This window comes from Phyllostomus hastatus, unplaced genomic scaffold (genome assembly GCF_019186645.2).
Source record: "Phyllostomus hastatus isolate PE091 unplaced genomic scaffold, TTU_PhHast_1.1 phas_contig_210, whole genome shotgun sequence".
Lineage (NCBI taxonomy): Eukaryota > Metazoa > Chordata > Mammalia > Chiroptera > Phyllostomidae > Phyllostomus > Phyllostomus hastatus.
The window spans coordinates 11,827,679-11,844,072 of record NW_025333737.1 but is presented as its reverse complement, the minus strand read 5'-3'; the positions used below and the strand labels follow the sequence as shown (position 1 = coordinate 11,844,072).

The 16,394-nt window shown below is 50.8% G+C and overlaps 1 protein-coding gene across 2 annotated transcripts in view; it reads right to left on the bottom strand.

Annotated features, from left to right (window-relative positions):
- Nucleotides 1-11,085: 11,085 nt before the first annotated feature.
- RGS9 (regulator of G protein signaling 9) overlaps nucleotides 11,086-16,394 on the bottom strand; it is a 52,654-nt gene continuing 47,345 nt past the window's right edge. For both annotated transcript variants that reach the window (XM_045835953.1, XM_045835954.1), the window contains exons 18-19: nucleotides 11,913-12,397; nucleotides 11,086-11,532 (exon numbers count right to left, since the gene is read on the bottom strand). In XM_045835953.1, the coding sequence (XP_045691909.1) occupies nucleotides 11,397-11,532; nucleotides 11,913-12,397 (621 nt within the window). In that variant the 3' untranslated portion in view covers nucleotides 11,086-11,396. The remainder of the gene's footprint in view (nucleotides 11,533-11,912; nucleotides 12,398-16,394) is intronic.

The following is a 16,394-nucleotide window of genomic DNA, read 5'->3' as shown; positions in this document are numbered from 1 at the left end:
CCACTGGCAGACTGACAAGGGGTACGAAGGCCAGCCCCCTGACCTCAAGGCGGGACCACCAGCAGTGCCACTCACCTCCCTGCCTCCCCTTGGGACTGGGCTGAGACCAGACTTCAGCTGAGCTGTGTCTTTGCTGGACTTCTTCCTCTACCTTCCTTTACTTCCTCACAGGCTTTTCTCCTAAGAGCCACCCTCGATAAACGAATCACTTGCAGGAGAATCCCTTCTATCAAATACCTCCTAGGACACACTCCTAACAGTAGTGTTGGGAGTGGGCAGGTGGGAGGTCTTAGGTGCTTTTTTATGCCATGTGAATTTTTAAAACTACCCAGCCACAGAGCTTGGTAGGATGGGGGGGTGTGCTGGCGGAATGGTGTTCTCAACCCCGGAACAGCCCTGCTCCAAATGGTGGCATCTCCCCAGACATGTGCACAGGGTGTCCTAGGCCAGGGAAGCCTGCAGAGTCTCAGAGGCGTAGTAGGAGCGGATAAGCCATGAAGTGACACACAAGCCACCAGTGACATGCAGGCCAGTGTTGGAGAGGGAGATGCACAGCTTTGCCGTCATTCACAAAGACAGGCCAGGGAAGCTGGAAAAGAGAACCAGAACCGGGGACGAGGAGTGGTGAGAGGGGTGGGCAGGCGGGAGGAGAACACAAAGGTGGTTGAGACAATGTTCAGAATGGGGCTAAGGGGAAAGATGGACAGTCCGACCCAGTTAATGTATATCCGTTTAACAAGGATGCTTGCATAGTAGAAAAAATAATAATATACCACCTGGTACTGCCTTTGGGTTGACAAGCCAGTATCTTTAATCCTTTTTTGTGTGTATGCGTGTGTGTGTGTGTGTGTGTGTGTGTGTGTGTGTGTCTCTGTCTCTCTGCCTATCTCTCTCTCTCTCTCTCTCTCTCTCTCTCTCTCTCTCTCTCTCTCTCTCGATGACTGAAGTACCCACTCTGTGCGGCCTTCTGCTCAATCCACACTGGTAATAGTAACAAGACTTTGATGTCCTCTTCATTCAACAGAGTGTTGTTTAGTTCAAAGTGAAGAACAGAAGCGATTCTTTGCTTTTAAATTATTAGCTCCCTAAGTCTTCTGTAATGATATAGTTTGACTGAAGTGTGCAGTTTATTAACTACATAAAGACGACATTATCAGAGCGGAGAAAGGGCGCTGCGAGTTTTGCCTTTCAGCCTAGCAGCGGGGTCCTGGAGACTTTGATCTCAATCAATGCTAAATGTCTTTGTGAGATAGAGAGACAGCTGAAATTATCTTTGGCATGGCGGCAGCATCAATTATTCAAGCCCTTTTCCTTATGAATTAAAGTGTTCTTCAACTTCTACCCCACTTGTGGGCCTGGGTGTGTTTTTTTTCTTTTATTGTGTTTTTCCAGTTATTCCAGGAAAGGCACTTGGAATAAATCTTCAGGCCTTCGCTCATCATACTCCAGCTGACCTTTGAAAATCTACATCCACTCTTCCTCCCCCTCCTCCTTCCTAATTGCTCTCTCCACCCTCCCTCCCAGCCCTGGTCTTCTCGGAGGTGACCCCAAGGACTATTTGGAGAAAAGGGGGACATTGTTTCTACTTGGCTTCGTGCCAGGGTGGTCAGCAGAGGCCAATGAAGTAGTCCCTTGACTAGAAGTGTTGGTCTGAGATCCGATGAAACAGGCGTCCGCAGGCTGTCCGAAACCCTCCCGGCTGACCTCAGCTGCTCTCTGGGCCTCCCCAGGAAGAGCCCCGCTCTCCGACTGCCCTTGTGATCCAGAGCGCGTTCTCCTTCACACGCCCGCCTTCCAGGAGGGTGACTTTCCAACTGCCGACTGAGACCTGGGAGTGGGTCATCGAATCAGCCTCGTGGATCACGTCCAGCAGAATAGGTTAGAAAAGAAAATATCAGAATGCATTTGATAAATAAGTATTCTTTCTTGAAAGTTTTGTTTCAGATATGAGTGCACTGAGCTGCCATATATTTTCACCACACCCTTGCCCCCAAAGAGACCCTGAGACAAGGGGTTGGGGGCAAGCAGCTTACCTAAGGGGTAATTCAAAAAAGTACTGTGAGGTAGTGGGGTGCATGAGACAGGAAGGGAGGAGAAGACCAGAGGAGTGTGTGTTAATGACTGGGTTGCAACTACGGGCCCCTGTAGCTCGGTCCCTCTGAGGACATTCTGAGAGACCCTGTGGAACAGACCTCAGGCTGTCTCACCAACCATGAGGGATTCAGAAGGTTGGTCCACAAATGCCCATCCTCCCTGGGTTGGGACCTCACCTGGCATTAGCTCCCTGGTACTTACAGGATGCCCTGCACGTGGACCAAGGATATGCAAGTGGCCAGAGAGGAGGCAGTGGGCGCTGCCAAGAGATGACCAGGATTTAGACAAAGGCGTGGCCGTGGGGGTTAAAGAACATGGACTTTTACATTGTAATGCACATGGCGGTGAAACGGGTGCTCATGTATTTATTCTGCTGAGAGCAGCCTCCTGAGAGGTAAACGATCAACAGGATCCGGGGCCTTAAAACTTTCCCCCACACGACCAAGCACTCCGAGTTTTAGGAACCTTTTGTAAGACGCACCTATAAAAGTGAAAAATTAGAAATACCCCATCTAGCCAACAAAAACAGGATTAAATAAGTTATGCTTATCTCTATAATTGGATATGATCCCATTATTTACAATGATGTTGACTATTTAACATTATGGGAAAGTTTCCATGACCAATTAGGTGGAGAAAAAAAAGAAGGCATTAAACTGGATGAGGGGTATATGGGAACTATTTGTCCTATGTTGGAAACTTGTTTATAAATCTAAAACCATTCTCAAATTTTAAAAAAAAGTTTATCTAAATATCTCAAAGAGCACGTATTTATAGTACTATCAAATTTCTGTTTGCCACACACACCTGGAAGAATATACCTGCAGGGAATCACAGCGGTTATCTCTCTGTGGGGGGATTAGGGAGCTTTTATCTTCTGATTTTTACTTATCTGTATTTTCTCTTTTTCTACAATGAATATGTATTGCTTTTGTCATAAAAATAAATAGAATTTATCTTAAATCATCTTAAGTGTATCCTCAATATTCTTTAAGACAGGCTTAACAAAGAGGGAAAGAAGAAAGACTAGCAGCTAGAAGAAAATAGTGTCAAAGAATGGCTTAACATTTTATTTCCATCCGTGTTCTGGTTATAAAACAATCTATTCTGATTATGTAGAAAAGCTGAGCATAATACAAGTGTACGAAGCCTATAATCACACAAAATCTGGCTTCTCAGAAACGACCCCTTCGTCCCAGGCGCTCCGGCTCTGCGCTGCGGCACCCAGAGCTGCTCCACTGAGTCCGCGGCGCCTCCTCTGGGCTCAGTGTGGTTCGCCTCCTGACCTCCAGCAGGAGGTCTGTCCTCATGGTGCTGGAGCTGTTTCGCTCAAACGTGCAGACAGGCGGCAGTGGCTGGGCAGATTATACGTGAAGGAGAATAGGACACTGTGAGGTGTGCCTGAGTTCCCCTGCTTGGAGCTCCCCTCCAAGATACAGACATCACATCCCTCCTGGGCCCCGTCCCTTTCCCTGACCTGCTCCCCACACGCCTCGGCTGGGCTGTCCCGGGAGCACTCTCCTAATCAATCACTTGCACTTGAATCCTCATCTCAGGGTCTGCTTCTAGGAGAGCCTCCTACAGTGTTGCTGTTGATGTTTTAATGTATCTCCTTTCATCCTTTTCTCTATATGCACAAGGAATGTTGCGTGACACTAACACACAGTATCTTATGAAATAGTTGGCCCTGCACTTCCCAGAAGTCAGTGCTGAGAGAGCCGTGATGGGCCTCCCGACTCATGGCGTCCATGGGATTGGAGACCAATCATGGCTGGGGAGAAGCAGAGGTATTTTCTGACATTGAATGCAGAGGGAAATCTGTCCTGTGGATTCTAGAAAACCACCCCCTCAAAAACTTCCTGCAATGATCCCAGAGGCAAATTCCATAAGCCAAAGGCAAAGAGCCAAAGGAATGTGGTTGAGGGAAAGAGTTCTCTGATGCTCTGGATTTGATTTGATAAAATCCAAAGATTAAGTTCAGTGTGTAATCAGGGATTGCCCAAGAAAAGGCCGACAGGGACAAGGTGGGCGATATAAGTAAGGCACCACGTAAGAAAAGTTCCTGAATTTGGATTATTGTCTTTTATCTAACCTTACTAAATTCTCAATTAATTTAAATACTTTTAGGGGACTCTTTGGAGCTTTTCATACTTACAATCCTATTAGCTACAAATAATATTTGTAGCCTCCTTTTCCAATTCCTGTCTCAACTCTTGCTGCATTGTTAAAGAAACAATAAAATTATAGAGATGGTAATTAAAAATAGTTATAATAAATATAAAATATCATGGCATGGGTATGGAGACAACAGGAAGATCTAATAAATTTTTTGAGAAAGTGTTATATATGCAACAAATATAACTTGAGGGAAATATACTAAAATATACTTTGTATATATTAGATGCATTGACATTTATTTATTTACATGTCTGACTTCCTAAGGAGACAGTCCATTTTTCGAGGAAGGAGACCCTTTCTTGTATTTCTAGTATTCAATCAATGTTTATGGTACTGAATGAGTGAATTTATGCCCTGGCTAATAAATGTCCTTGAAAATGCATATTCTTTTACATCTATTCCCCAAATACTTCTCTCTCTCTCTCTTTCCCTCCCTTCCTCCCTCCCTCTATCTCTCCCCCCCCCGATCTGTCCTTCCCCCTACCTCGCTTGGTTATGTTCCCAGCCAAACCGTTTTTTTTAAATCCTTGACCCTCACTCTGTTGTACTCAGATGGCTACCCAAGTTCTGTTCATTTTACTGCCTACACATCTCTCAAATCTCTGTCTTCCTTTCCTTCTTCACTGCCACCTCCTTCGCTCAACTAACCCATTTTCCACATTGCCACTAAAGAGAAATTTTAACCATACAAATTATGTTATGTCCTTCCTGATTTGAAATCTTGTGATGGCTTTCCATGGTCTCCAAAGACGAATCTCGCATTTAGAACGGCACTCATTGTCTGGCTTACCCCTCCAGTTCTGTCCCTGGTCTGTGTGCCCCTCACAGCAGAGTCTGGCCGCATGGTTATCTTGCGGCATCCTAAAAATGTCAGAAGAGCTAAGGGTCAAAAGTACTGATTATGAGTTACTTAATTTTTAATTAAAAAATGTGAAAACATGTGACTAGTAAATAAACCCCCTTCCTTAATTCCTTTTAAACCTGGAATATGTGGGTAGAATGAAGTAATAAAAAGGTCTTTAGTGGTACAAAGTTTAGGGACCACTGAGATGCAGATGAAATGTGTGCGATCATAAATATGTATGAGGGAAGGAAAAATAATATTACTTGTATGCCCTGATCACACGCAATGGATATAGAAGATAGAGAGAAAAGTGTAAGAAAAAGTAGTAAAGATAAAGCATATGTTTCTGCACACAACACAGTAGTGATACTACCACGGGATTTCAGCTCTGTCATGGAAAGAAAGAAGGAGTTGAAAGTCACCAAAAATGTGACCTAGGAGGTCAGATATGTAGTCAGCCTGTAGGGAGAATGGACAGAAGGACATATATGTGGACACCTAAGTGAGGAGTGGGGCTGAGGCATTTCCCTATCAAAACTCCTGTGACAGGCAACTCACCCCTGCCCTGGCACACTCAACGGGAACGCAGGCTCTCAAACCACTAGCGGGTCCTCCATGCTGCTGGGCAATGCGCTTGTGTCCTCTGGCCCTTGTCATTCTCCTCCACACCCTGCTTTTCTATCTTCTGTCTTCTGACACTTTGCTCTGTCCCTCAGTGCTTGCATCTGTTCCCAGGCCTTCACTATTTTGATTATGCCTGTGAGGGTGTCGACAGAAGCTACATCACCTGTCCTGTCTCCTCTCCCAGGGACACATTCGGCATTTTCCAGCCCAGCATCATGTGTTTAGCCCCCTCCCCCCAAGCCACTCCACCCTCCTGGTCTCCAGGCCCATCACAGGGGAGCTGTCTTTAACGGCCCCTCGGTTGCCACCGTTGTGCGGTCCCCGGGCTCTTCGGACCTGCGAAGGCTTCACAGACTTACTGTTGCTTCTCTTCTCAGTCCATCCCAAACCCTGCACCCAGATTTATTTCCTAAAGTCTGGCTTTGATGAGCTATTGTCAGGCTCAAAACCCTCCATGGCTCCCCATTAGCTATCAAATTAAGTGTATTATCCCTCAGCTCAGCCCCAGGGTCTCTCTGTTTGGGACATTATTTCCTACTATCGCTTTAATAAACTGGACTCCTCATGGTTCTTGGCTGCATCCCCTCTCTTTCCTGTCCGTCCTCTATCTCCGTCCATGGTCCTTGTGGTTTACTCTAACTGAAGCCCCGCCTGTTTCTTCTCCTCCATGAGAGGTTCAATCTAACCTCATCTATGAAATCCCGATGGCACCAATGGGGTGATTTTCTCCCTTCTGAAATTCCATTCTCTTGGTCCCATTCTACTTTGTATCATCATCTCACTGTGTGCTTTCGAGCCCTGAAAACTCGGAAAGTCCTTGAGGGCAGAAGCCCTGCGAGCCACTCTCGTGTCCCCTGCACCAACCACACAGCAAGTCCTCCTAACCGGCATTGAAAGAATCCTTCTATTGTTAATATGGCTGAGACTCGCTGGGCCAGGCCACATCTGTTGATCAACCACTCTCTTCCATGGCTGTGCTACAAAAATCACCTGCACTGTCCTCTCAGGTCAAGCAGAGCACCTGCACCCCTCATTACAGACGCACCTGGTGGCTCCCTCTTCAGACCCAGATCTCTTGCCCTGAGGGTGTCCAGCCAACTCCCTCAGATTAAAATCTCAGTCTCAGGGCTCAGCCAACTTCTGAGGGCCTCCTTCTCTGTCTTCCTGTCCTCAACCTCCCACCTCTGGGACGATCCCCAGGCCTAGGAACAAAGCCAAAGCTTGACCCCAAGGCAGTGTCCCCTCAGAACCAGCTCAAGAGCAAAGAAACCCTGGCTTCCCTGAGATGAAAGCTCTGTGCAGCCGGATCACCGGTGGCCTCATGCCACGCTGCTATGGCAACGTGAATTTTAAGCAGGCATCAGCAGATCCTGCCTCTTCTGTTTCTACAACCCTGGAGCCAGCCTGTCCATAGTAGGACACCCCACAGTGAGGACCCAGGATGTGCCTGAGGGACCTGAGTCATTTTTCTGGGGTCACCTTGTAGCTAACATCCTGAGGCCTGATCATGGGAAGGAGGGGGTGGCTCACATTCTGTTTCCAAAGGTAGAATGCATTTCTGGGGGAGACGTGGGGGCACCAGCAGCCTCAGAGAGGCTGAGTCCAGTGAGGAAGCTGCAAATGGAACCTCACTTCTCTCCCCTCCAGGGCCCAGGCTCTTCTCCATGTTTTGCACAAAGATGACTGACAGAGTACCCAATCCCAGGGATGTCACCACCTCTCAAGGAGATAACTCACAAACACAAGTTTGTATTGTATTGTATTGTATTGTATTGTATTTTAACTGTGGTCATAGTCAAGATTCCCGCACTTCCTATTAAGCTGTACACTGGGACCCCTGCTGCTGGTGGCACCGAACACCCAAAGCCCCAGCAGAGCTGGGATGCCCCCCAGGACACAGGGAGGGAGGCACACGCCCACAGTCTCCGTGACCGTCCCACTGTCCTGTCCTCCTAGGCTCAGGACTGTGCAAAGGGACAGGAGATGTGGCGTACTCGGCCTCACGCCCTGCTCCAGAAGAATGTGCTTGGCTCCAGCTGGTCTCGCTGCTGCGTAAGTGCTGGCACAGGCAATGCACTCCTGTCACTGTCGGTCCTGGGTGTGTGTAAGGAAAGACTGCCCTCATGTCTTCATGTTGGCAGAAATCTGAATGTGTATGGACTTTTAGGCAGGCAACGTGGCATGGTGGATTCATCTTTAAAATATGCACATTTTTTCACCCAGGGACCCCCCCTTTGTTGTTTCTTCCCGGGGAGGCACTTGAGGTGCACGGAGAAGAACACTCCGGATGTGTTCTCCATACAACGCTGTTTTCATGAAAAATGGGAAACAATTTAGTGTTCAAACCATGATACAATCATAATGTATTAGTTTTCTGTGGCTGCTATAACGACATGCCACAAAGTAAGTGGCTTAAAACAAGAGAAATTTTTTCTCTCATAGTGCTAGGGGCCCGACATCTGAGATCAAGGTGTCAGCACCTCTGCCCTCGGCCAGCTGTGGGGGCTCTGGGGCTGAGGACAGGAGGACAAAGCGCACCAGGGAGACCAGGTCCCTTCTGCTGCCACCAAGTCCTCCCCATCCCCCCAACTCAGGAAAGAGCCTGCCTCGAAGTTCCCTCTTCCTTCTCCTCCAACACAGGTCTCTGAGTTTTTAAGGGGAAATACCAGCCTCCTCCCTTTGGGGATCCATGAGCCTCGGACTCCCTCTTCTGGTGAAGTGTGAGGAGGAGACTGTGCCCAGAGCAGAGGACTGGGTCTCTGAGGCCAAGGGGAACAGATGTCCCACGTCCCCTCAGTGTCCCCAGCTCGCCTTCTGGGCACTCAGCGACCTCTGAGTATTTGACCATTACAGACTCCTGAACAATCCTTCTTCTCCTCTTTCCTAACAAATGAGCAAGGGACACACTGTCTCCTCTCAGGCTCAATGAATTCATAGCCTCCGGGGGCCACCAAGGGTTCCCTCCCCATGGGGCAAAGAGACAACCACTTTAGGGCTCCTGGAGAAATTGTTCTGCTTGTAGATGTTCAACAGAAGGAAAATAAGCACATTCCTGAAATTTTGACAAAGGTGCTGGGATATTAAAAAAGGGTGTTTTCTGTCTCTGTGTCTGCTGTGTTCCTAAAGGCTGAGAATACGGCTGTAGGCACCAGGCACTTGCCGGGGTTCAAATGAGGTGCTTAACACATGGGCTGGGGCAACCTAGGCTGTAAAAAAATCAAAAAGTAAAAATCCTGGTCCTCTGCCTCCAGAGCTTCTGACATGATTGGACCGGGTGTGTCCTGGGCACTGGGAGCTTTCAAGGTTCCCCAGAGGAGTCCACTGTCCAGACAAGATGATGAATCATCATACCAGTGGCTAGGAGACGAGTGGAGAAAGAAGATAAAAAAAACCTGCCCTGGCTTCCCTCCCTTCCCTGGACCCCCCTCGCCCTGGATGTGTCTTGCCTTTGGACAATCAAGCAACAGAGGGAGAAACTCCTTTGTGTTTGAACTTCCTTCCTTCTGGGGTCTCTTTGTCACTAAACTTTAGCCTGGACCTTAGTTATTCCAACCAGTGAATCTTGCAGGCTTTAGCCATTGGTACATGAGATCTACAGGGGCTTGGTTTCTCTTTAAGATTCTGGGGGCTTAGGAGGGGCACCCCATAACACTAGTATGCAAGTTCAAGGTTGAGACTCTCCTTATTTCCAGAGACACTGGCTGCTGGAAGACCGGGGGTATGGATGGCTGTGCCTTCAATATCATTTCAGACCAGTTGTGTAAATAAAGGCATGAAATGAATTGGCCCACTCACCTTCCAAGAAAGACCTGGCCTATTTTACTTACTCTCTTGGAGAAAGGTTCCTGAGCCCTAGATTGGTGACTCGTTTGTGAGCCCATTGGCGGGGATTCTGTAGAATAAGAAATGCGATGCTCTTTCTGTGTGGAAGGCCCTGTTTTCCTGCGGGGTCAGCAAGTCCAGGTCTTGGCCGTGCACCTACCCACCGTGCGTCTTTAGAATACTGAGAAATGACTCGGTGGCCCCCATATTTGTGGGCCAAGTAAGGTAAATTGTCAGAGGTTAAAATCAAATGTGGGGCTGTTGTTTACTAACTGAATTCAGAGATAGCTGAGCATTAAAGCTTTCTTTAACCCTGAGGAGGAGGCATGATAAGTGGTCGGGCAAATCACTTGAATTTTTTTCTTTAGAGTGACTTTCCATGCATCTTTTAAGAAATGTTTTACTTGCTGTGTAACCTGTGATCCCCACCCACTGTTCAATCCAAATATGATCCCAGCAGGACCCTTCAGGGCAAAGCTTCCGGTCTTGGGGCTGAAACAAATGACGAGGGGCACATGCCCAGCGTCACAGAGCCTGGCCTATCGTTCAGTTCCGAGTTTCTCAGCAGCAACACTGATACCGGACCAGGAACTCTTTTGTTGCGGAGGGATAAGCGCCCTGTCCTGTGCATCACAGGAGGTTTAGCAGCATCCCTGCCCTCTCCCCACTAGATGCCAGTAGCTTCCCCAGCCAGTTTTGACAGCCAAAACTGTCTCCAGACACACTGCTCCCTGTGCCCTGGGGGAGAGCTGTCCCTGGTTGAGAACCACTGCTCTAGATGGATTCCGTGAAGCAAGGAGTCACAACTGCGTCTCCGGGGCCTCGCACAGTGCCTGTCACACAGCAGGGGCTCAGTAAAGACTTGTTGAATGAATAGCTGGAGAAGAGTTTGGAGCGGTGCACTGAGGCCCTGACCTGCAGAGGTGCCTGCTGGGTTGGTACAGCAGCCATGGCAATGTGCGCTCAGGTCTCCTGCTGCAGGTACCGTGGCCACCAGCATGTCTATGCCAGGGCCAGGCTTCCCACAGGTGCTCCTAGCCGATGACCTTGCCCAGTGGGGATACTCGTGCAGAATGATTCTCGCAAGACACAGGACCCCTCCACCAGTGACTTTGGCTAAAGGACACCCCAACAGCCTGGCCAAAACTTCCTCTCCCTGCCCGCTTCCCCTTCCCCAGAGGTCAGCCCAGCATCATGGCCCAAGGGCCCTGGCCCCTCTCCAGCTCCTACTCCCCATTCTTCACAGGTGTTTCCCCAACAATCCCTTGCCCACCTACCCCCATCTTGGCATCTGCTTCTCAGTGGGTCTGAACAATACTCCTGGCATTCTAGAAGGGTGCCTTCCCTCAGCCCCCTTCCTGGGTGATGCCACACACTAGGGTGTCCTTCTGGTGAGCACTGCTGTACAAAGCATCACACACAAACCGATTTAGGCAGAAATCAAGTTCTTTGTCAAAAAACAAACAAAGAAGATATGAGTTTAACTCATTAATAATAGCTCATAAATAACTAAGAAAACCAGACACGCACTAATATTTCAATCCAAGAGACTCTTACAAGTTATCCTTTTATCGGTTTTAAGGCAGCAAGTAAAGTCATCTGATCCGCATGCTTTTCTTCTGCCCAAAGAAGAGAAGGTCAGGGGGCAGGGAGGGAGTTGGCCCCTGGGAGTCCAGACAAAGCACTCTTCCTCAAAATCTACCCCATCTTGGCTCTCGGCCCCCAGGTATGATCTTAATGCACTTTGGTTTGAGAGCGTGTCCTGTGGCCCAAAGCAGCAGAGTCTTCGGGAGCACCTGCCTGGTCCAAGGGCCCCGGCTCAGCCAGCTTTCCCCTAGGCCAGGCTCTCCCAGGGGCAGATGACCTCCTTCCTGATGGCCCGGTCACCCGATTCTCCTGTCCCCGTGTCCTCTGAGTCCATCAGGCAGGCTCCATTCTCCATACGCACATCCATTTTGATCTGGAAAAAGCTTCAGACGCAAAAGGAAAGCAAGTGTGGGGGTGCAGGGGGAATGCCAAGTGGGAAGACTCTAAATAGACATGCACACCCACAGACATAAGTGTACATGCACACACTCACATGCACAAACATGTGCACATACACATATACACAAGCACATAAGCGTGTGTGTCCAGACACATGTGCATACATACAAATGTTCATGCCTGTAGACATACATGCATATGCACACACTTATGTGCACGGATGTGTGTGCATGTACACATGCATGCATACAGGCACGTGAGCATCCATGTGTGTGTCCACAGACACATGTGCATGTGTGCCCATGTGAACATGCCCGAGGACATATGTGCACACATGCACAGTGCAATTCCCTCTGGTTCTTACTTTGTCACCCTCCTGGATTTGAGCCGTGGCAGCTGCTGACCCACATCCCCTAGGGGCTGCACTTTCCCGTGGGACACAGCGGGGCACTTGGGCGAGAGCCTGGCAAAGATCGGAGAGGCTAAACAGCCTCGTCTCAGAAAACTGCTGAAGGACAGAGCCATGCGGGCCTTGGGAGGGGCCGTGGGCAGCAGCTGGGGCCCAGGGCAGTCGGCCGAGGACTCGCTGGTGTCAGCGGTGGAGGGTCCTTGGCGGGAACTGGATCCACAGGCCTCCCCCTTTTGCTCAGAGCCCAAGGAGCTCTCCAAGCCCACCCTAATGGGTGAGGGGCAGATGGTGTTGCTGGGTCTCCGGATGAAACGGCCTGGCGAAGGGAAGGGCTTCCTAGGGGAGCGGCAGGAGGGGGAGAAGGGGCTGGAAGGAGAGGGGGGCACGCAGGTCCCCGTGTACACAGCCAGGTGGGGGCTGGGAGCGGTGTGCTGGCCTGGCTGCAGGGAAGAAAGAGAGAGCTCAGAGTGAGACAGGTGACTGACCAGTCAATGGGCCCGGGGCCGCCCTCTGCTGACTCAGCCCCTGCAGTGCTCAAAGCAGAGGGCACGGCTGTCCCCTGGTATAGCTATCCCCTGGGAAGCTGGAAAGGGTGCCCAAAGCCACCTGTGACAGTGGCACAGCCACTCAGAGGCCTCCTGTCAAAGGGCCTGCCTGTCCCCAAGCCCTGGCCATGGTCCCCAGACTTCGGCACTTTCATCCCAGGGCATAGACTGGCTTCCTCCAGGCCTGAGAAGCTGGGTGTGGCCAGGCTGAACTCCCAATTGCCCCCCAATTCCAGTCCCCCAGTGAGCAATGTTTAGTGCCTGCCTCGTGCCATCATCCCTTCTCTATGCTCGGTTCCCAACCTGAGGGCTGGAGGCATTTAGAGCATTAATAGGGTGATAGAGATGACAGAAGAAGCCCCAGCTTGTGCCTGGCTGACTCTTCCACGCCTGAAACCACCCACCTTGACCTGAACCCACACCTGTGTCCACACTGACCAGAGCTAGGGGCTGGCCCGGACCCAGCTCTTCCCTGTGCCTCCCGTGAGCAGAGCGGGGTGGCCAGGAAGAAAGACTGGATGTAGAACCTGGACAAGCCAGGAGAAGGAAGAGGAAATATGGGGTGATGAGGTTACTCCTCGGAGGAGGAGTGTCTCAGCCTCCCTGGGCCACCATGGCCCCTGGGTCCGGGAGCTCTGGGGCAGGAGGGCTGGGTCAGGCACGTTTTCAGCCTGAGGAGCCCAAGAGAGCTCAGACTGAGCGGGAAAGTGAAAATTGGAGTTTTCGGGGAGGTTCTCTGCTGTCACCTCTCTTCCCTGCCCAGGTTGCACAGGCCCACTGCCTGGAGCTCATTGATCCCACCCTGAGGGCCCCTTGTGGCCACGTGCCACCCCAAAGCCCAGAGTGGATGGACCTAAGGACATGCTGGCCCTGCTAGGGAGAGGGGACCCCTGAGACAGTTGGACCGACACTGCCTCCAAGGGAGAACTGGCAATGATTTCAGTGAAGGACACACCACAGCCACCCCAAGGTCCTGCCTAGAGGGACCTGCCTGCCACCCTGGGACCTAGATACTGTGGGCCCCGAAAGGTGACTGCCTGGTTCTGCGGCCTGCGGCTTAGTTTCCAGGTCACCTGAGTGGGCCAGTCCCAACTTAGAGAAGAAAAGGCAGGTACATGCAAGAACAGCTTTTGGAGGGAAGGAAACCCAGGAGGCCACAGTGTGCTTTGCTGTGTGTGTGTGTGGGGGGGGGGGGTCTACATTCTCTCCCAACTGCCTCCTGAAGTTCAAGGTCAAGCAAGATTCTGCGATGAAACAGGAGCCACTGATTCTGCTTGATTGCTCAGATACCCACAGGTCAACAGACCATATCTGGGGCCACTGGGTTGTTACACTAAGCCGAATGGTTATTATTGTTAATTAGCAGTGAGAACTTAGCAAATGTAAGGTTCTGAGCTGAGTACTTTATGTAGAGTATTGCATTTACTTCCCAGAGCCACTCAGGGAGGGAGCTATTATTATGTCCATCCTACAGATAAGGAAGCCAACGCTTCGAGGAACCAAGCCCCTGGGACACGCTGCTGGGAACAGCAGGGCAGGTTTTAAACCAGGCTCCCTGACACCTTAGTTTGCACATGGGACTGCTAGCTGGGTGTCTCATCAGAATCACCCCGGGGGCCAGCTGCAAAGGCACATCCTAGCCCCACCCAAGACCCACTGACGGAGACTCTCAGGGCACGTGATTCAAGCAAAGCATCTTCTAATGGACACCCAAGGGCGTCACTGTGCCCACTAAGTTTGAGGAGCTCTGAGCTATGCTTCCAACGCCTCCCTTCTGTGGGGACACAGTTTCCACACAAGACAGTCTGCAAAGAAGAACAACAATGGGTGGGGGAGGAACTGGGCCCTAAATAAGGGCTGGGGGACAACTGTTAGGTGAAAGAAGAGGGTCCCATTAAGCATCTGCTGTGTAGTAGGCACGCTACGAATCTGTAGATGCCTCATTTTAGAGAAGAGAATATTGAGGACCAAAGGGGTTCATCACCCTCCCCGGGTTCTCACAGCCCATCAGCCAGTGTGGTGTGTACAATGGAACTCCAAGGTGGCCCCCAGGAACCCTGCCTCCATCCCTCATGTGGGTGTACACAGCGAATGCTATTGGTAGGCACCCCCATGGCCAGGCTACATGACAGGTGAATTTGGGGAAGGACTATCAGGGTGAGCCTCACCTCAATATGTGGGTCCTTCAGAGCTGAGACTAGAGACCAGGGACAGAAGACAGGCCTGAGACAGGACAGGAATTCAGTGAGGGAAAACCTCTCCACTCTTGGCTCTCAGGTGGAGGGGTCCACGTGGCGAGGAGTTCGGACAGCTTGTAGAAGCTGAGAGCGGCCCCCCAACCCCACCGGCTGACAGCCAGGAAAAAACTGGAGCCTCCCATCCACAGTGAGAAACTGAGTCCTCCCAACAGTGTGAATGGGCTTGGAAGCAGGTTCTTCCCACGAAGAGCACGGCCCCGTGACACCTGGGTGCGAGGCCCTGAGCAGAGCCTGGCCAAGCCCCACCTGGCCAACCACGAGCCGGGGAGTGGAGGGCGGCTGTTTCTGTGCATTTGTTAGGTGGCAACAGATGACTAACCCCATGACTGAATGAGAATTTGACCCCTGTTCTGTGTCACCCCAACGCCCTTGCTTTTTCTGCTGATCCCTATTGCCATCCCATTGCCTGTGGGGTCTGGGTAGGACTTGGGGCCCTGGAGAGTGGGCCAAAACAGCAGAATGATGAAATAGGCTTTGTTGTGAGACACATCCAACTGCTCCTCCCTGAACTAAGTGAGAACACCCCACCATACTTACACAGAACTAGGGACAGACCCTCATTCTAATCCCCACTTCACAGATTAAAAAAACAACAACTGAGGCTCATGGCGATGGTGCAGTGTAACCAAGATCATACAGCTATGAGCCACTCCACACACCCCCACTCCCCTGATTCTTTGTCCTCTTCCCCATCCCATTCGCCCCCTGCCCCCACCTCCATTCTCTTCCCCAGGATGAATGACAGTACAGGTAAGGAAGGTGGCCACTGTGCTGCTTCACTTACCTGGGCTGAGGAGGTCCTTCCTTCTGGGCAAATAACCATTAACCCAATTGGCCCTGGACACTCTAAGCAGGATGCATTTTCCACCCCAGCCCACCATGACCTTGGCCACTCTTAGAGAGGCCTGGGGCTTGCACCTGGTGACCCAGCCCTTCCAGATGATGCCATACCCACCATTGGTGTGAAGCAGCAAAGCAGTGGAATGCAAGGCACACGGCAAAGAAATGGGACACGCCAGAGACACAGTGAAGGAGAGCCCGGTTTCGCTTTGTTTTGTGCTGTGCTGTTGTTTTATTATGCAGGGGAGCCGACAGAAGTGGGGGAAGGAGCATGAAATGGAGCAGGAATGTTGACATGAGGGCACAATCACAGGATTTTTAATGAAAGGCAGAGCAGATGGCACAAAGAGATGCGATTTCTGTTCAGAAAGTGAGTGAGAAGTCGAGTGAGCCCTTGTGGCCCCCTGAACTCTGATTCCCTGGGAGCAGGCGGGCGGGGAGAGGGCCGCATTCAGGCTCAGCATGCAGTATGCACTACCCCCTCCGGTTCCTTCTCGCCTACCCTTCCCTCACTGTCCCCAAAAGCAAATGAGCAAAGTTGGCCCCAGGAAGAAAAATCATTTTGCTTATATGAAACCAAGAGCCGCAGACTCCTCACAACAGCCTAAAAAGTCCTCGATGACCTGGCCCTGCCCACCTCTCTCACCTCATCTCGTTCCGTTTCCCCCTTGTCCACCAGGCTCCACCCCTCCCCAGTGCTCCCCTTCACTCCGAGCCGTCTCCCACCACTGGGCCTTTGTCCACGCAGCCCCCTTGGCCTGGAAAGGTCTCCCTGCCTAGCCCACATTCATTGT